At 39.7% G+C, this 13,649-nt stretch overlaps 1 protein-coding gene across 3 annotated transcripts in view; it reads left to right on the top strand.

Annotated features, from left to right (window-relative positions):
- phka1a (phosphorylase kinase, alpha 1a (muscle)) overlaps positions 1-13,649 on the top strand; it is a 158,150-nt gene that overhangs the window by 61,151 nt on the left and 83,350 nt on the right. For all 3 annotated transcript variants that reach the window (XM_072270556.1, XM_072270557.1, XM_072270555.1), the window contains exons 10-12: positions 5,053-5,175; positions 7,087-7,182; positions 10,697-10,804. In XM_072270556.1, the coding sequence (XP_072126657.1) occupies positions 5,053-5,175; positions 7,087-7,182; positions 10,697-10,804 (327 nt within the window). The remainder of the gene's footprint in view (positions 1-5,052; positions 5,176-7,086; positions 7,183-10,696; positions 10,805-13,649) is intronic.

Below are 13,649 nucleotides of genomic sequence, written 5' to 3'. Positions count from 1 at the left end.
TTATTAATTTTTATAGTTCTTATTATTTTACCTTGTTCTTATTATTTCTTTTTTCTTTTTGTATTTGTACAGTTTGTCTTCTGCACACTGGTCGTCTAACCTGTTGGTGCGGTGTTACATTAATTTTATTATGGTTATTAGATTTATTGGGTATGCCCACAAGAAAATGAATATCAGGGTTTTTCATGGTGACATTGAACTTTTCCTTTTTTGCTGTATTTGACATTTTGTCAGCCACGGTTGTTTCATCCGCCCTTTGGAATACTTCTTCATTTTTGAGATGTATCTATCCTGCATTTTCTGAAATGCACCCAGAAACTCCAACCATTGTTCTGCTATCATCCCTGCTAGTGTCTCCTTCCATTTAACTTTAGCCAGTTCCCCTCTTATGCCTCTGTAATTCCCTTTACTCCACTGATGCATTTGACTTTATCTCCTCCCTCTTAAACTGCAGGATGAATTTTATCATATTATCACAAACACAAGAAAATCATTTTTGTCCTGATGAAGAGTCTAGGCCCGAAATGTCGAATGTTTACTCTTTTCCATTATTGCTGTCTGACCTGCTGAGTTCCTCCAGCATTTTGTCTGTGTTGCTTTGGATTTCCAGTGTTTGTGATACTACTGATACTACTACTGCTACGTCTCTTCGTCAGGGTAGGCATCCCTCAAATTTTAAATCTTCCCTTCAACGGGAGTTCAGTGATATGCTCTCTCACTACTCCCCTCTGTGATCTATGCTGCCCTCTGACTCTTCGACCGTGTGCTCACTCAGATCCGCTACCACAGCCATGTTGTATCCTTTCTGAGAACTTGTCTTCACTGCCATCATGTGCCACATGGCTTCCAGACCTGTTTTCATGCTTCTCAGATTCGGACCCACAGAGGACCCCAGGTACTTGTATTCAATTGACTGCTTCTCCTGCTGCCGGTCCTGCTGAAGGGTCTCGACATGAAACATTGACTGTTTACTCTTTCCCACAGGTGCTGTCTGGTCTGTTGAGTTCCTCCAGCATCTTGTGTGTATTGTTCTATCATATTATGCTCCCTCCATCCTCAGAGTTCTTTTACTTTAAGCTCCCTAATCAAATTTGGTTCATTACCCAATACCTAATCCAGATTTGGATATCACCTAGTTGATGATCTCAGGGCAAGGCTGCTGTATCAGAGGCAGATCTCAATTATCTGTTACATTGAGATTTGGTTAACAGTGAACATGCTGAATGAAGATATCCAACCAGCAGGTTTTACGATCTTCCGAATGGATCGAACTTCGAATTCTGGTAAGAAAATAGGTGGCCGTGTATGCTTTTTAGTCAATTCTCATTGGTGCACAGACATTAGGGTTATGTCAACTTCTTGTTCCCCTGATTTAGAACAATTAGTGATTAAATGTAGTGTTTTGAGAGGCTGGTGTTGAAGCAGATCAGCTCCTGTCTGAATGGCAACTTGGATCCGCTCTAATTTGCCTACTGAAACAACAGTTCTGCAGCAGATACTATCTCGTTGGCTCTTCACACAACTCTGGAACATCTGGACAGCAAAGATGCATACATCAGGATGCCCTTTATTGACTACATCTCAGCATGTAATACCATCATCCCCACAAAACTAATCAGTAAACTCCAAGACCAGGACCTCAATACCCCCTTGTGCAATTGGATCCTGGATTTCCTCACTTGTAGACCCCAGTCAGTTCGGATTGGCAAAACATGAGTCTTTGGAGGTTTGGCATGCCATCGAAAACCTTGGAAAACTTCGATAGATGAGTGGTGGAAAGTGTGCTGACTGGCTGCATTACAGCCTGGTATGGGAACACCAGTGCTTTTGAGCAGAAAATCCTACAAAAGGTTGTGTTTTTGGCTCGGTACATCATGGGTAAAACCCTCCTAACCATTGAGAGCATCTATGTGAAATGTTTCTGTAGAAAAGCAGCATCCATCATCAAAGATCCTCACCACCCAGGCAGTGCTCTTGTTGCTGCCATCAGGTAGAAGGTACAGGTGCCTCAGGACTCGCACCACCAGGTCCAGGAACAGTTACCACCCCTCAAGAGACTCTTGAACAAAAGGGGACAACTACACTCATTTAAGGACTCGGTTATATTGTTATTTCATGCATATTTTGCAATTTATTTATATCTGTATTTGCACCGTTTGTTTAGTTTACAGTTCCTGATGTTTATAGTTTACGGATCCTGTGTACAGTTACTGTTCTGTAGATTTGCAAAGTATGTCTGCAGAAAAAGAATCTCAGGGTTGTATTTGGTAACTTGCATGTAGTCTGATGATAAATGTTACTTTAAACTTTGAACTGAGGGATGATTGAATTAAATGCTGAGCTGAAAGTGATAAACAGCATCCTGGTGTATGAGGTACCATTTTCCATGTGGGACAGGACAGAGTGGAGTGCAGAGGCTATGGCATCATCATTGGGCCGATTTGAGTGATAAGCGAACTGGAAAGGGTCCAATGTAGCAAGAAGATGGGGTTTAATATGATCCGTAAACAGTCACTCAAAGCAGTTCATTTTCATTGAGGTCAGTGCCACTAAATGGTAGTCATTGAGGCAGGTTACTGTCATACTCTTGGCCACCAAGATGGTGGCTATCTTGAAGCCTGCGGGGACAGTGGACTAGTCTAGAGAGATGTTGGAAGGTGTTTGTCGGAACCTCTGTAAGTGGGTTGCGCGGTTCCCTCAGCACGTGAATAATTATGTTATCAGGCATCACAGTAGCTTTATGTCGGTTGACCCTGGCTAAGATCTTCCTCACATCAGCTGTGGTCAGAGTACCTGCTTCCTCACTGGCACATCGTTGTGTGCATCAAACCAAGCATGAAATACATTCAGATTATCAGGAAGAGAGGCACCACTGTCATTAACACTCAGAGCGGACTTGTAGTCTGTTACGGTCTTCTGTCTTGCCGCCTACACCTTGTGTCTCCAGTGTTGCAGAAATGCTGCGCACTTTCTGTGGATAATCCTGTTTTGCCTTCCTGATGGCACGGGAAAGCACAGCTCTTGCTGACCTGAGTGCTGTCTTATCCCCGATCTGAAGTCAGCTTCCATGCCTCTCAGTCTTGATACTAATAGCTTTTTTTTAATGCACCAAATTTAAACAATGGTGAAATAATATGGATGGTAAAATCTGAAATTAAGAAACAGCTAGTGCAGTGTTTGTGGCTAAAGATTGTTGACTCTCATTTCATTAAACCAGATTTGTTTTCTTAAATTGAGCTAGAATTGCAGTTATGGGTAGTGTATGTCGAGACAGAAGGGCTATATTTATCATAAGTCATTTACATAGCGTTAAAGGCAAAATCTTAAAGAAATAAGCAATTTAAGTTAAGGAACAAATTGTTTGGTTGCATTGTTTCTGAGCATAGTTGGCCACATACCCAATCCAGTCAGCTGGAGGGTAACCTCAGGGGATGAGAGAAATAGTCCAAAAGTAGTTTACAGGCAAGTCAATGACCACCTGATTATAAAAGACCTGCTAACTATTTTGAGTTTTGTTCCACAACCAAAATGTAGTTTACAACTTAGTTTGTCTCACATGGCAAGACAGAGATGTTAGTACATGATGTCAAGTTAGTACAGAGCTGTCAAGAGAAAGGGTAATTAGATTAGGATGGAGAGCTGTTATTGAAGCATCATTTTAAAGTGTAATTTGGCCTATTTTTACTATTGTACTTTCATGCCCAAATTTCTTTGCAGACTAGACTGAGAAGTTTGGAGGTAGAACATACAAGGTAAATGGTAGGGCACTGAGGAGTGCAGTAGAACAGAGGGATCTGGGAATACAGATACAAAATTCCCTAAAAGTGGCATCACAGGTAGATAGGGTCGTAAAGACAGTTTTTGGTACATTGGCCTTTATAAATCAAAGTGTTGAGTATAAGAGTTGGAATGTTATGGTGAGGTTTTATAAGGTACTGGTGAGGCTGAATTTGGAGTATTGTGTGCAGTTTTGGTCACCAAATTACAGGAAGGATATTAATAAGGTTGAAAGAGTGCAGAGAAGGTTTACAAGGATGTTGCCGGGACTTGAGAAACTCAGTTACAGAGAAAGGTTGAATAGGTTAGGACTTTATTCCCTGGAGCATAGAAGAATGAGGGGAGATTTGATAGAGGTATATAAAATTATGATGGGTATAGATAGAGTGAATGCAAGCAGGCTTTTTCCACTGAGGCTTGGGGAGAAAAAAACCAGAGGACATGGGTTAAGGGTGAAGGGGGAGAAGTTTAAAGGAACATGGGGGGGGGCTTCTTCACACAGAGAGTAGTGGGAGTGTGGAATGAGCTGCCAGATGAAGTGGTAAATGTGGGCTCACTTTTAACGTTTAAGATAAACTTGGACAGGTACATGGATGAGAGGTGTATGGAGGGATATGGTCCAGGTGCAGGTCAGTGGGACTAGGCAGAAAAATCGTTTAGCACAGCCAAGAAGGGCCGAAAGGCCTGTTCTGTGCTGTAATGTTCTATGGTTCTAAATGAGGCAATGTGCCGACGTTTTCTTTTAATTTGAGGAAGTTTTATATTTCTTATTTCTATTATAAATTTGAGTGAAGAAAATTTTAATAGGGCAAATAATAACAAAATTTACATGTGATTTTAAAAACGTCTAGATTTGTGTATTCCATAATTCCTTTATGTTTCTTGGGTTGGTTTGTGGTCTGGTCTGAATCCAATGATAATTGATAATTGGCCATAAGTTAAAGTTCTTTTAGCACCTATCATCTAGCAGCCTTCCTTGAGAATTCTACTCACTAACTGCTAACTACCACCTATTCCTCCAATAGCCAACTTGATCCTCCTGTACAGTTTTTTTTAACAATTTAAGAAAGGTGAGATTCTTTTTCATTTAGTGACTTGAATGAACCTTCATTTTACTATTCTCATGCGTTACAATGGTTGCCTTGTCACCAGCTATTAAGGAAGGAGCAACTGGCCTCCACTTTGTATCTTGCTTGACGTATCCAATGTCTTTTTATTATTTGCACAAAATTCTTCCTCTTTCTATTTAGCTATAGTAGTTTATTATGTCTTTAGGATCCCTCCAGACTTTATTATGAAAATGCAGAACTGAAGTTGTTTGAGAACCTAGAATGCGAATGGCCATTGTTCTGGACGTACCTGATACTCGATGCACTGTTCAATAAGAACACAGAGCAGGTAAGAATATGTGAGATATTTATATCCAAACAAAAAGAGGTTAAATTTAGCACTGTATCTACATTCTTAATTAGCTAACGAGTTACTGGTGCAGTAAATGCTTATTTTCATTAAAATTTGATGTCAGCTAATATGAACTGGCAAAAAATTATTGCGTGAAGAGAGTCCACCTGGTTTAAAGTTGACATGCTTAGCTCCAAATCAAAGGATTTTACAATTAAGCTCCACTCTAGAAATATCAGCACATAATTTTCACTGAATTCATCTCTGAACTGAGGGAATATTGCTGTGCTGCAGCAAGCAGAGAAATATCGAACTAGGGTCCCCCTTTGCACTCTCAAATAGATCTATTTTCATATGGTATTATTTGAATAACCTTCCTGCTATCCCAACAATAACTTATCACCAAAACATCTCCAAAAAAGTAATCTAATTGCTGCTTGTATGACCTAACGCTACATTAGTCGATTATAAACCGCCTGCAGCAGCTTTCTGTTTACAGAAATAGCAATTATAGCAATTAGAAATCTTTCTTCAATTCATGAGTGTGCTATATAATTCAATGTAACCATTTTCTTTCCAATTATCTCTAGTAGCGGCTCTGCAATTCATTAATTTGAGCATTACAGTGGAATTTAGCAGCACTGTGTCCAATCATTGTTGCACATGATTGATAGCACTATCTGCTTATTCTGTATACCTACACCATGTGTGACACGATAATTGTGCTACCATCCCAAGGATGGCATGAACATTGCTATAATTGTGCCCATGATTGAGCAATAAATCGAAGCAAAACCAGCCCAAAAGGGAACTATTTTGAGCCGAAGGTATATTTCCACCTTATTGTTGCCCTATTCCTAACCCACTCCCCCACTCCTGCCAATACACTATAAACACACACAAAGCACTGGAAGGACCCAGAAGCTCTGGCAGCTTTTATGGAAAGGAATAAACAGTCAATAATTCAGGCCAAGATTCTTCATCAGGACTGGAAAGAAAGGGAGAAAAAGCCAGAATAAGAAGGTGAGGAGAGGGGAAAGAGTACAAGCTGCCGGGTAATGGGTGGAGCCAAGGGTGTCAGGGTTTTCCAGTGGCCAACCGTTTTAATTCCACTCCACATTCCCATTCTGATGTGTCGGTCAATGGCCCCCTTTACTGCCATGATGAGGTCACTCTGATTGGAGGATCAACCGCTCATATTCAGTCTGGATAACCTCTAACCTGATGGCATGAACAATGATTTTTGTAACTTCAGATAATTTCTCCCCCCACCCCCATCTCTCTTTTTTCCATTTCCATTATGACTCACCTCTTAACACTGTTCACCTGCTAATCACCTCCCTCCCAATGCCCATCCTTTGTTTCTCCCATTGCCCACTCTCCTCTCCAATGAGATTCTTTCTTCTTCAGCCCTTCACCAGCTTTTTACTCCATTCCCTCTCATCCACCCACTCACCTACCCCCTCACCCAGCTTCACCTATCACTTGCCATCTTTTACTCCCCTTTCTTTTTCAGTCTTGATAAAGGGTCTCAGCTCATAACCTTGACTGCTTATCCCCTCCATAGATGCTTCCTGACCTGCTGAGTTCCTTCAGTATTTCGTGTGTGTTACACTAGATTTCCAGCCTCTGCGGAATCTTTTGTATATACAATACACTATAAATTATACGTTATATACAAATACAGAATTATTATATCAAATAGTTATATTTTTGATAAAGCTGTATTTGCAAAAAGCTAGTGTACTATTTCTGGATGTCATATTTTGCCTCATTTTAGACACAGAACGAAGGGGTCTGCTGCATCTTTATTTCTGCCAGGCTTTCTTTAGGATAGGTCTTAAGGTCTTAAGCTGTTGTTGAACATTTGTGACTGGGTTATTCAGATAGTTTTCTTCCTCTTTATAGGTTGAAGAATACAGGGAAGCTCTGCATAGAATTCTTGTCGTGCGCCCAGGTGGTGTCTATTTATTACCAGAACTTTATGCTGTTCCAGCTGATAAGGTAATTTTAAAATACTTTCCAGTAGGTATAGGGTATGTGCAGGATAAATACTTTCAGACTGATTCTTCTGCAAATCTGTTGACACTATGAATACCTTAGTAACAACATGGCTTAGAAATATTATTCTCACCGTTGTTATTTTTGTCTGAGCATTATTTCTGTATGACGTAGTATCTTGCAACTTAATATTTTCAGTGCGAATACTACAATGAGTTAGAATGTGGGGAAGTGGTCCATGGAAGACCATAAGAGTAGCATTAAGTCATTTGGCCCATTGAGTCTGCTCCACCATTCGATTATGGCTGAGTTATTTTCCCCTTAAAATCCATTCTCCCTTCCTCTCCTTGTAACCTTTCATTGCCTTACTAATTAAGAACCTATCAACTTCCACTTTAAATATACCCAATGACATGGCATCCAAAGCCATCCGTGGTAATTCCACAGATTACCACCCTCTGGTGAAAGGTTTTCCTCCTCACCTCTCTTTTAAAGGAATGTCTTTCTATTCTGAGGCTGTGTCTTCATGTCCTAGCCTCTCCTACTATCTGAGAGATATATAGTACTTCAAAACATATTTATTTTGCTGTACATTTCTCACATGATATATTAGCAAGGCAGTGGATGCCGCTACCATTTTAACTGTTTGGTGAAAATCAGTGATATCAAGATACTCTGCAAATATTATGCTTCTTGCCAGATCACCTACCAATATATTGTTGCATAAACAGCTGACAAGACATCACTTCATTGAACTACCCTGGGTTTCAGTTATACGTCTTCTGACCCTCGTGTTTGCCATTCCTTAGTGTTTTCTATATCCTTATCAAAGCTTCTCGTAACTCGCTGGATGTTTTTCCAGCCAAGGAAATAGTTCCATAATACTCTGAGTGAGAAATTAGTGGAATACCTGTGGAGGAGAGAGAGAAAGCTTTTGCAATTCCTTGGTGTACTTGAGCAAGATTCTATTTTAATCCAGCTGCCATGTGGATTTAAGCATTTGTTGTTCTCAAATGGAAAACAGGATATGAAACCTAACTCGAATGTGCCAAACAATTTTGCTTTGAAAACATGATCAACATCATGTCTTAGGTAGAAGTACAGTGCTAGTCTATTATTGTGCGTGGAGATTAAGTTTATTCATGATTTAGTTTCATGCCATCAGAAAAGACTTTCATTTTCCTAAAATGAAAAGGTCATACAGAAAGGATTGTGTTTGGAAATTTCCAGGTCCATGGTGATCTCTTCTCATAAGTATTACTATATTTAATGATTTCTTCCCTGGTATTTCAACAAATACATTCCTCAAATTGTTGCTGAGTTCCGATCCAAGTCAGCTGTTAACAAAGTAAATTGGGATTTCCTATTTCAATCTCACTTGTGAATAATTTAGCTTTGGGAGGACTTTTTACAGAATGATGTTGTACCCTTGCTTGACGTCCTTTCTGAATTCTATGGACTCTCTAGCATACCTTGCCCTTATTGACATGCTTTTAGCTCTTGTCTTGATATCATTTTTCTAAATTAGCTAATCTTATAATTTCATAATGTTCTGCCTTCTACAGGCCGCATGAATTCCAAGTCTATAACTTCTTTACTAGGGAGTTTTTTGACTTCCTTTTCTTTCAGGATTTCCAATTTGTGAAAAGCATTTTTAAAAGGGAACAAGCTTGTAGAATGAAACCTATTCTAATTTCCTTATTTCGACCATAACACTTAGGAGCAGAATTAGACCAGGCGGCCCATCAAGCCTGCTCTGCCATTCCATCATGGCTGATTTATTATCCCTCTCAACCCCATTCTTCTGCCTTCGCACTGTAACCTTTGACACCCTTACTAATCAAGAACCCATCAACCTGCATTTTATGTACATGCAGTGACATAGTCTCCACAGCCATCTGTAGCAATGAATTCCAATAATTCGCCCCCCTCTGGCTAAAGAAATTCTTTCTTATCTCTGTCTAAAGGGATGTCCCTCTGTTCTGAGGCTGTGTCCTCTGGTCCTGACTCCCCCATTATGTGAAACATTCTCTCTGCATCCACTCTGTCTCGGTCCTTCAATATTCGACATGCTTTAATGAGATTCCCCTCATTCTTCTAAACTCCAGCGAGTACAGATCCAGAGCCATGAAACGCACCTCATGTGTACACCTTTTCATCCCTGGGCTCATTCTTGTGAATCTTCTCTGGAAGCTCTTCAATGTCAGGACCCTGAAACTGCTCACACTACTCCAAGTGCAGGCTGGCCAATCCTTTATAAAGCCTCAGTGTCCTTAATTTTTAATTGTTGGATTCCAGCATAATATATTTAAATAAACTGTAAATTTAATTTAATTTAGCCACTCAACTTAGTTCATCAAGTAAACAGTAAGTCTGTAAATTTCTGAATATTAATATACCAATTTCATTGTTGTTTGTCAGCTTGCATGTGATTTTTTTTTGTGAAATCAATTTTCACTCTTAATGAAGAGACCAAATTAATTAAATAAATATATACAATACTTAGTACATGGCCAAGTTAGTTTATTTTTATGATTAAACTTTAGACAATTTGGGCAAATGTGAAGGATAATTTCCTAAAACAGGTATTCTCCAACTTACAAGGATTCAGGTTACAAACAGAAACCTGCCGTAACCAAGGGAGGCTGTGCAATTGAATTTGATTCTAATTTCAATACCACATTTGCCCCAGTTTGTACTTGCAGTAAAGAAGTATCTGAGTATTTTTATAATTAGTTGTTTCTTTTTGTGTACATCTGATTTCACATTGTTTTTAATAGACATTGAGTGGTGTCTGAAATTTTATTGGAGTATCTATTAAACTTTTTCATTATTCACATAATATGAAAAAATAATTCAGCCAAATATTTTAATTACTTGGGTGGACTCTTACTAATTTCTGTAATAAATGTACACTCATTTGAATTTCTTCTTAAATATTATCTTCTCTGTTTGTATTTTATTTAGACCATAAAACCATAAGACGTACCCCATTCAATCATGGCTAATCCTTTTTTTTCCCCTCCGCAGCCCCACTCCCTGTAACCTTTGATGCCGTGTCTAATCAAGAACCTATCAAGCTCTGCTTTAAGTACACCCAATGACCTGGCCTCCACAGCAGCCTGTGGTAATAAATTCCACAAATTCACCACCCTCTGGTGAAAGAAATTTCTCTGTATCTCTGTTTTAAATGGATGCCCCTCCATCCCGAGGCTGTGCCCTCTTGTCCTAGACTCCCCCACCATGGGAAACATCATTTCCACATCAAGTCTGTTTAGGCCGTTTAGCATGCTTTGTTATCCTTTTTGCTAAAAAAAAAAAACAAAATGCAATTTTTGTATTGATTGCCAGATGAAGTTTCAGATGATGCTCTATCTTTTTTCCTTGGTTTAAAAACAATGTTAGTCTTGAGTACCATCTTGACTTTGTCTTATTTCAATGCCTGCGTATTATGCCCGCAGAGAATTATTGAAGAAGGAAATGCTTTAAAATTAATTATTTCACATTTTGTTTCCAGATGGATGAAGAGTACCATAATCCTCACACTGTCTCAAGAGTTCACATGGGAAAGCTGCCACATATGTGGGGACAATCCTTGTATATACTAGGATGTCTTCTTGCAGAGGTAAGTGTCGCAATTATAAAATATTGCTATATTTAAAAGTTACAATTTCCTCCAATTAAATACTTCAAAATTATGTATTGAAGCTTCATATCTATCAATCCATTCTATTGTGTAATGTAATTGTACAGTCCCAAGGATTTTTCTTTCACCTTGCCAATCATGCTGTTAATTACACAAGCACACACAACTATTTTGCATTCTTATTTCTTGTATGGTAGAACTTCTGTGTTTCTTCACCCATGCAGATCTTTTGTGGATTTGTTTTCCCTAATCAAGCTGCAACAAAATATTTCCCCCTTATTTTTTAAATTTTACTTGTTTTGTTCTTAATTGTATTTGATTTGATTACCATTTCATCTCTCTACCTTGTTAAACATGCTTTTTCATTTCTCTGACATCTCCCTTCCTACATGCTTACTTAATGCCTGTTATGCTGCTGGCATTTAGGTCAGCAATAAAGGTCCTCCATCTCTGTTTGATCTTGGTCACCTTCTGTATTCTGCCCCAGTTGTGGTTTAGGATCCTTATTTCTACCTCTATGGTATGGCACCAAGTTTTTTTTGATCTCCTACTTCTCCTTCACCCTTCTGGGTCCAGTGAAGTGCTGACTTGATGACAGAGTTGGCCTCTCATCTCATTTGGTGCCCAGTCCATCTCCAGTGTTTCCTCCTGATGATTGTGGCTGTGTCCTCTTTTACTGAAGGAGTAGGGCGTGGTTGGAGCTCTTTCTTGGCCAGAAAATATGGAGGATCTTCTGGAGACCCGTGATGTGAAATGATGACCTCTTGGCAAGGTTGCTTTCTGTCACATGCCGGCACTATGACCTGTACTAGAGTGTGGTTGGTTAGATGCTGTACACAGTTGATCCTCGTATTGCTCATTGATCTGAAGGTGTTTCTAGCTTTGCTGAGTCTGCACTGGGTGTTGCTGTTGGTCCCACCATCCTGCGGAATGACGCTGCCCAGGTAGATGAATCCAGCAGTGATGGGTAAGTCGGCACAATATATATTGACGAGAGGAAGAGATTCTACATTGAAGGTCATGGTCTCAGTCTTTCTCTTGCATGTGCTGGTGTGTATGTGTAGGAATGTGAGGTCATCCACAAAGTCAAGGTTTTCTAAAGTAGAAAACGGAGTCCACCTAATGCCTCTTTGCTTATCTTTCATTGTTTGCCTCATAACTCAGTCAATCACTGGGTTAAACAATATCACTGACATCTCACAGTCTTGCCTGACCCCTCTCTTGACTTTAAAGCTCAAATTGCATCCTCAACTATGCAGGTGAAATTAGCATAGAAACGCTGGATAAGCTGGACAATTTTGAAAGTGATGCCTTATGATCTGAGAATTCACCAGAGGCTCTCCCTGTCGATGCTATCAAAAGTCTTTTCAGTGTCCACAAAACGTACGTACAGTTGTTTCTTCCACTCTGTGCACTGCTCTATGATGTTATGCACTGTGAAGATCTGGACAACACAGCCTCTGTTCTTCCTGAAGCCAGCTTGCTGCTTCCTCAACCATACATCAACAGCATCTGTAATCTGTTGGACAATGACTTTGACAAGAATTTTGCTGGGCAATGATAAATGTGTGATGCCACACCAGTTGTTGCAATCACTTAGCACTTGTTTCTTGGGAATCTTAACAATAACTCCCTTTGTCCGATCATTGGGGACTTGTCCCTGTTCCCAGATTATAGTAGTGTAGGATGGTTGCTGCAACTTTTGGTACTGCTTTGAACAGTTCAGCATTTGAACTTTTGTGTATATTTCCCTGATCACCTTGATTGGTTTCTGCTTCGGCCTCCACTGCAAGGTCCTTCATGCAGACTCTCTTATCTTTTCTTACAAGTCTCTTCACTTTCTTATTAGCTTCAGTATATGTTGGGTGAAGTTTCACCTTAATTTATGTTGACTTTGCTTCTAACACTTTTCTTCTTAATTTTCCATCTTTCTTCTAAAGCTGACCATGTCTCCTGCTGTATATATTCTTTGTTTTTTATTTCCTGCTTTGTATCCTAGACAAGTCTCGCTGCTCTCCTTGAAGAATGATGCAATTTATTACTACTTTTTATTGATCTTATCTCCTAATACATCCTCATCAAGGTCTTGCAAGGCCTGAAATCTGTACTTAAGGTGAAGGCAGGTATCACACTGATGTCCTTGAACTTCTCAAAATCAAAATGTCTTTATACATTATGGTCCCAATGCTTCTCAGCTTGAGTTTTGTCACTGCTACAACAAGGTGGTGATCACCTCCTGCATCTGCTCCTCTTTTTCATCTTTACATCCTACAAGGATCATTTCCTCGTACAATTGATCATCAAGTGGTCAGTTTGATTCTTGTGGGGTCCATTGGGTGAGCACCATGACAGTGTGGAAACAGAGTCCCTCCTATGACTAGATTATTCATGGCATAAAAATTCCGGTAGTCTTTCACCATTATTATTCATCGTTCCACATCCATGCACGCCCATGATCCTAGTAAAGTGTGAGTTATTAGTTCCTGTATAAATTGGCTTTTAAATCTCCCATAATGAAGATTATTCCATGGCACGGTGTTCACCCTACCTTCGATTGCAGGTGTTCATCGAAGACATTCTTTTCTTAAGTGTCTCTGTTATTGGTTGGAGCACAGCACTGGATCACAGTTGTGTTCACTTGTTTCCCTTTCAGCCTGTCGCTCCTCAGCCTCCTGTTGACTGATTTTCATTCGTTCCTACAGTACTGTGCAAAAGTCTTAGGCACATATATGGAGCTTGGGTGTCTCAGGCTTTTGCACAGTATTTGACAATGGGGAGTGGAGAGCGAGTTTCTAGATCTGGCGGGAGCAAATTTTGCTGGGAC

The sequence above is a fragment of the Mobula birostris genome, chromosome 10 (genome assembly GCF_030028105.1).
Source record: "Mobula birostris isolate sMobBir1 chromosome 10, sMobBir1.hap1, whole genome shotgun sequence".
Lineage (NCBI taxonomy): Eukaryota > Metazoa > Chordata > Chondrichthyes > Myliobatiformes > Myliobatidae > Mobula > Mobula birostris.
This window is presented reverse-complemented; position numbering and strand designations above follow the sequence as displayed.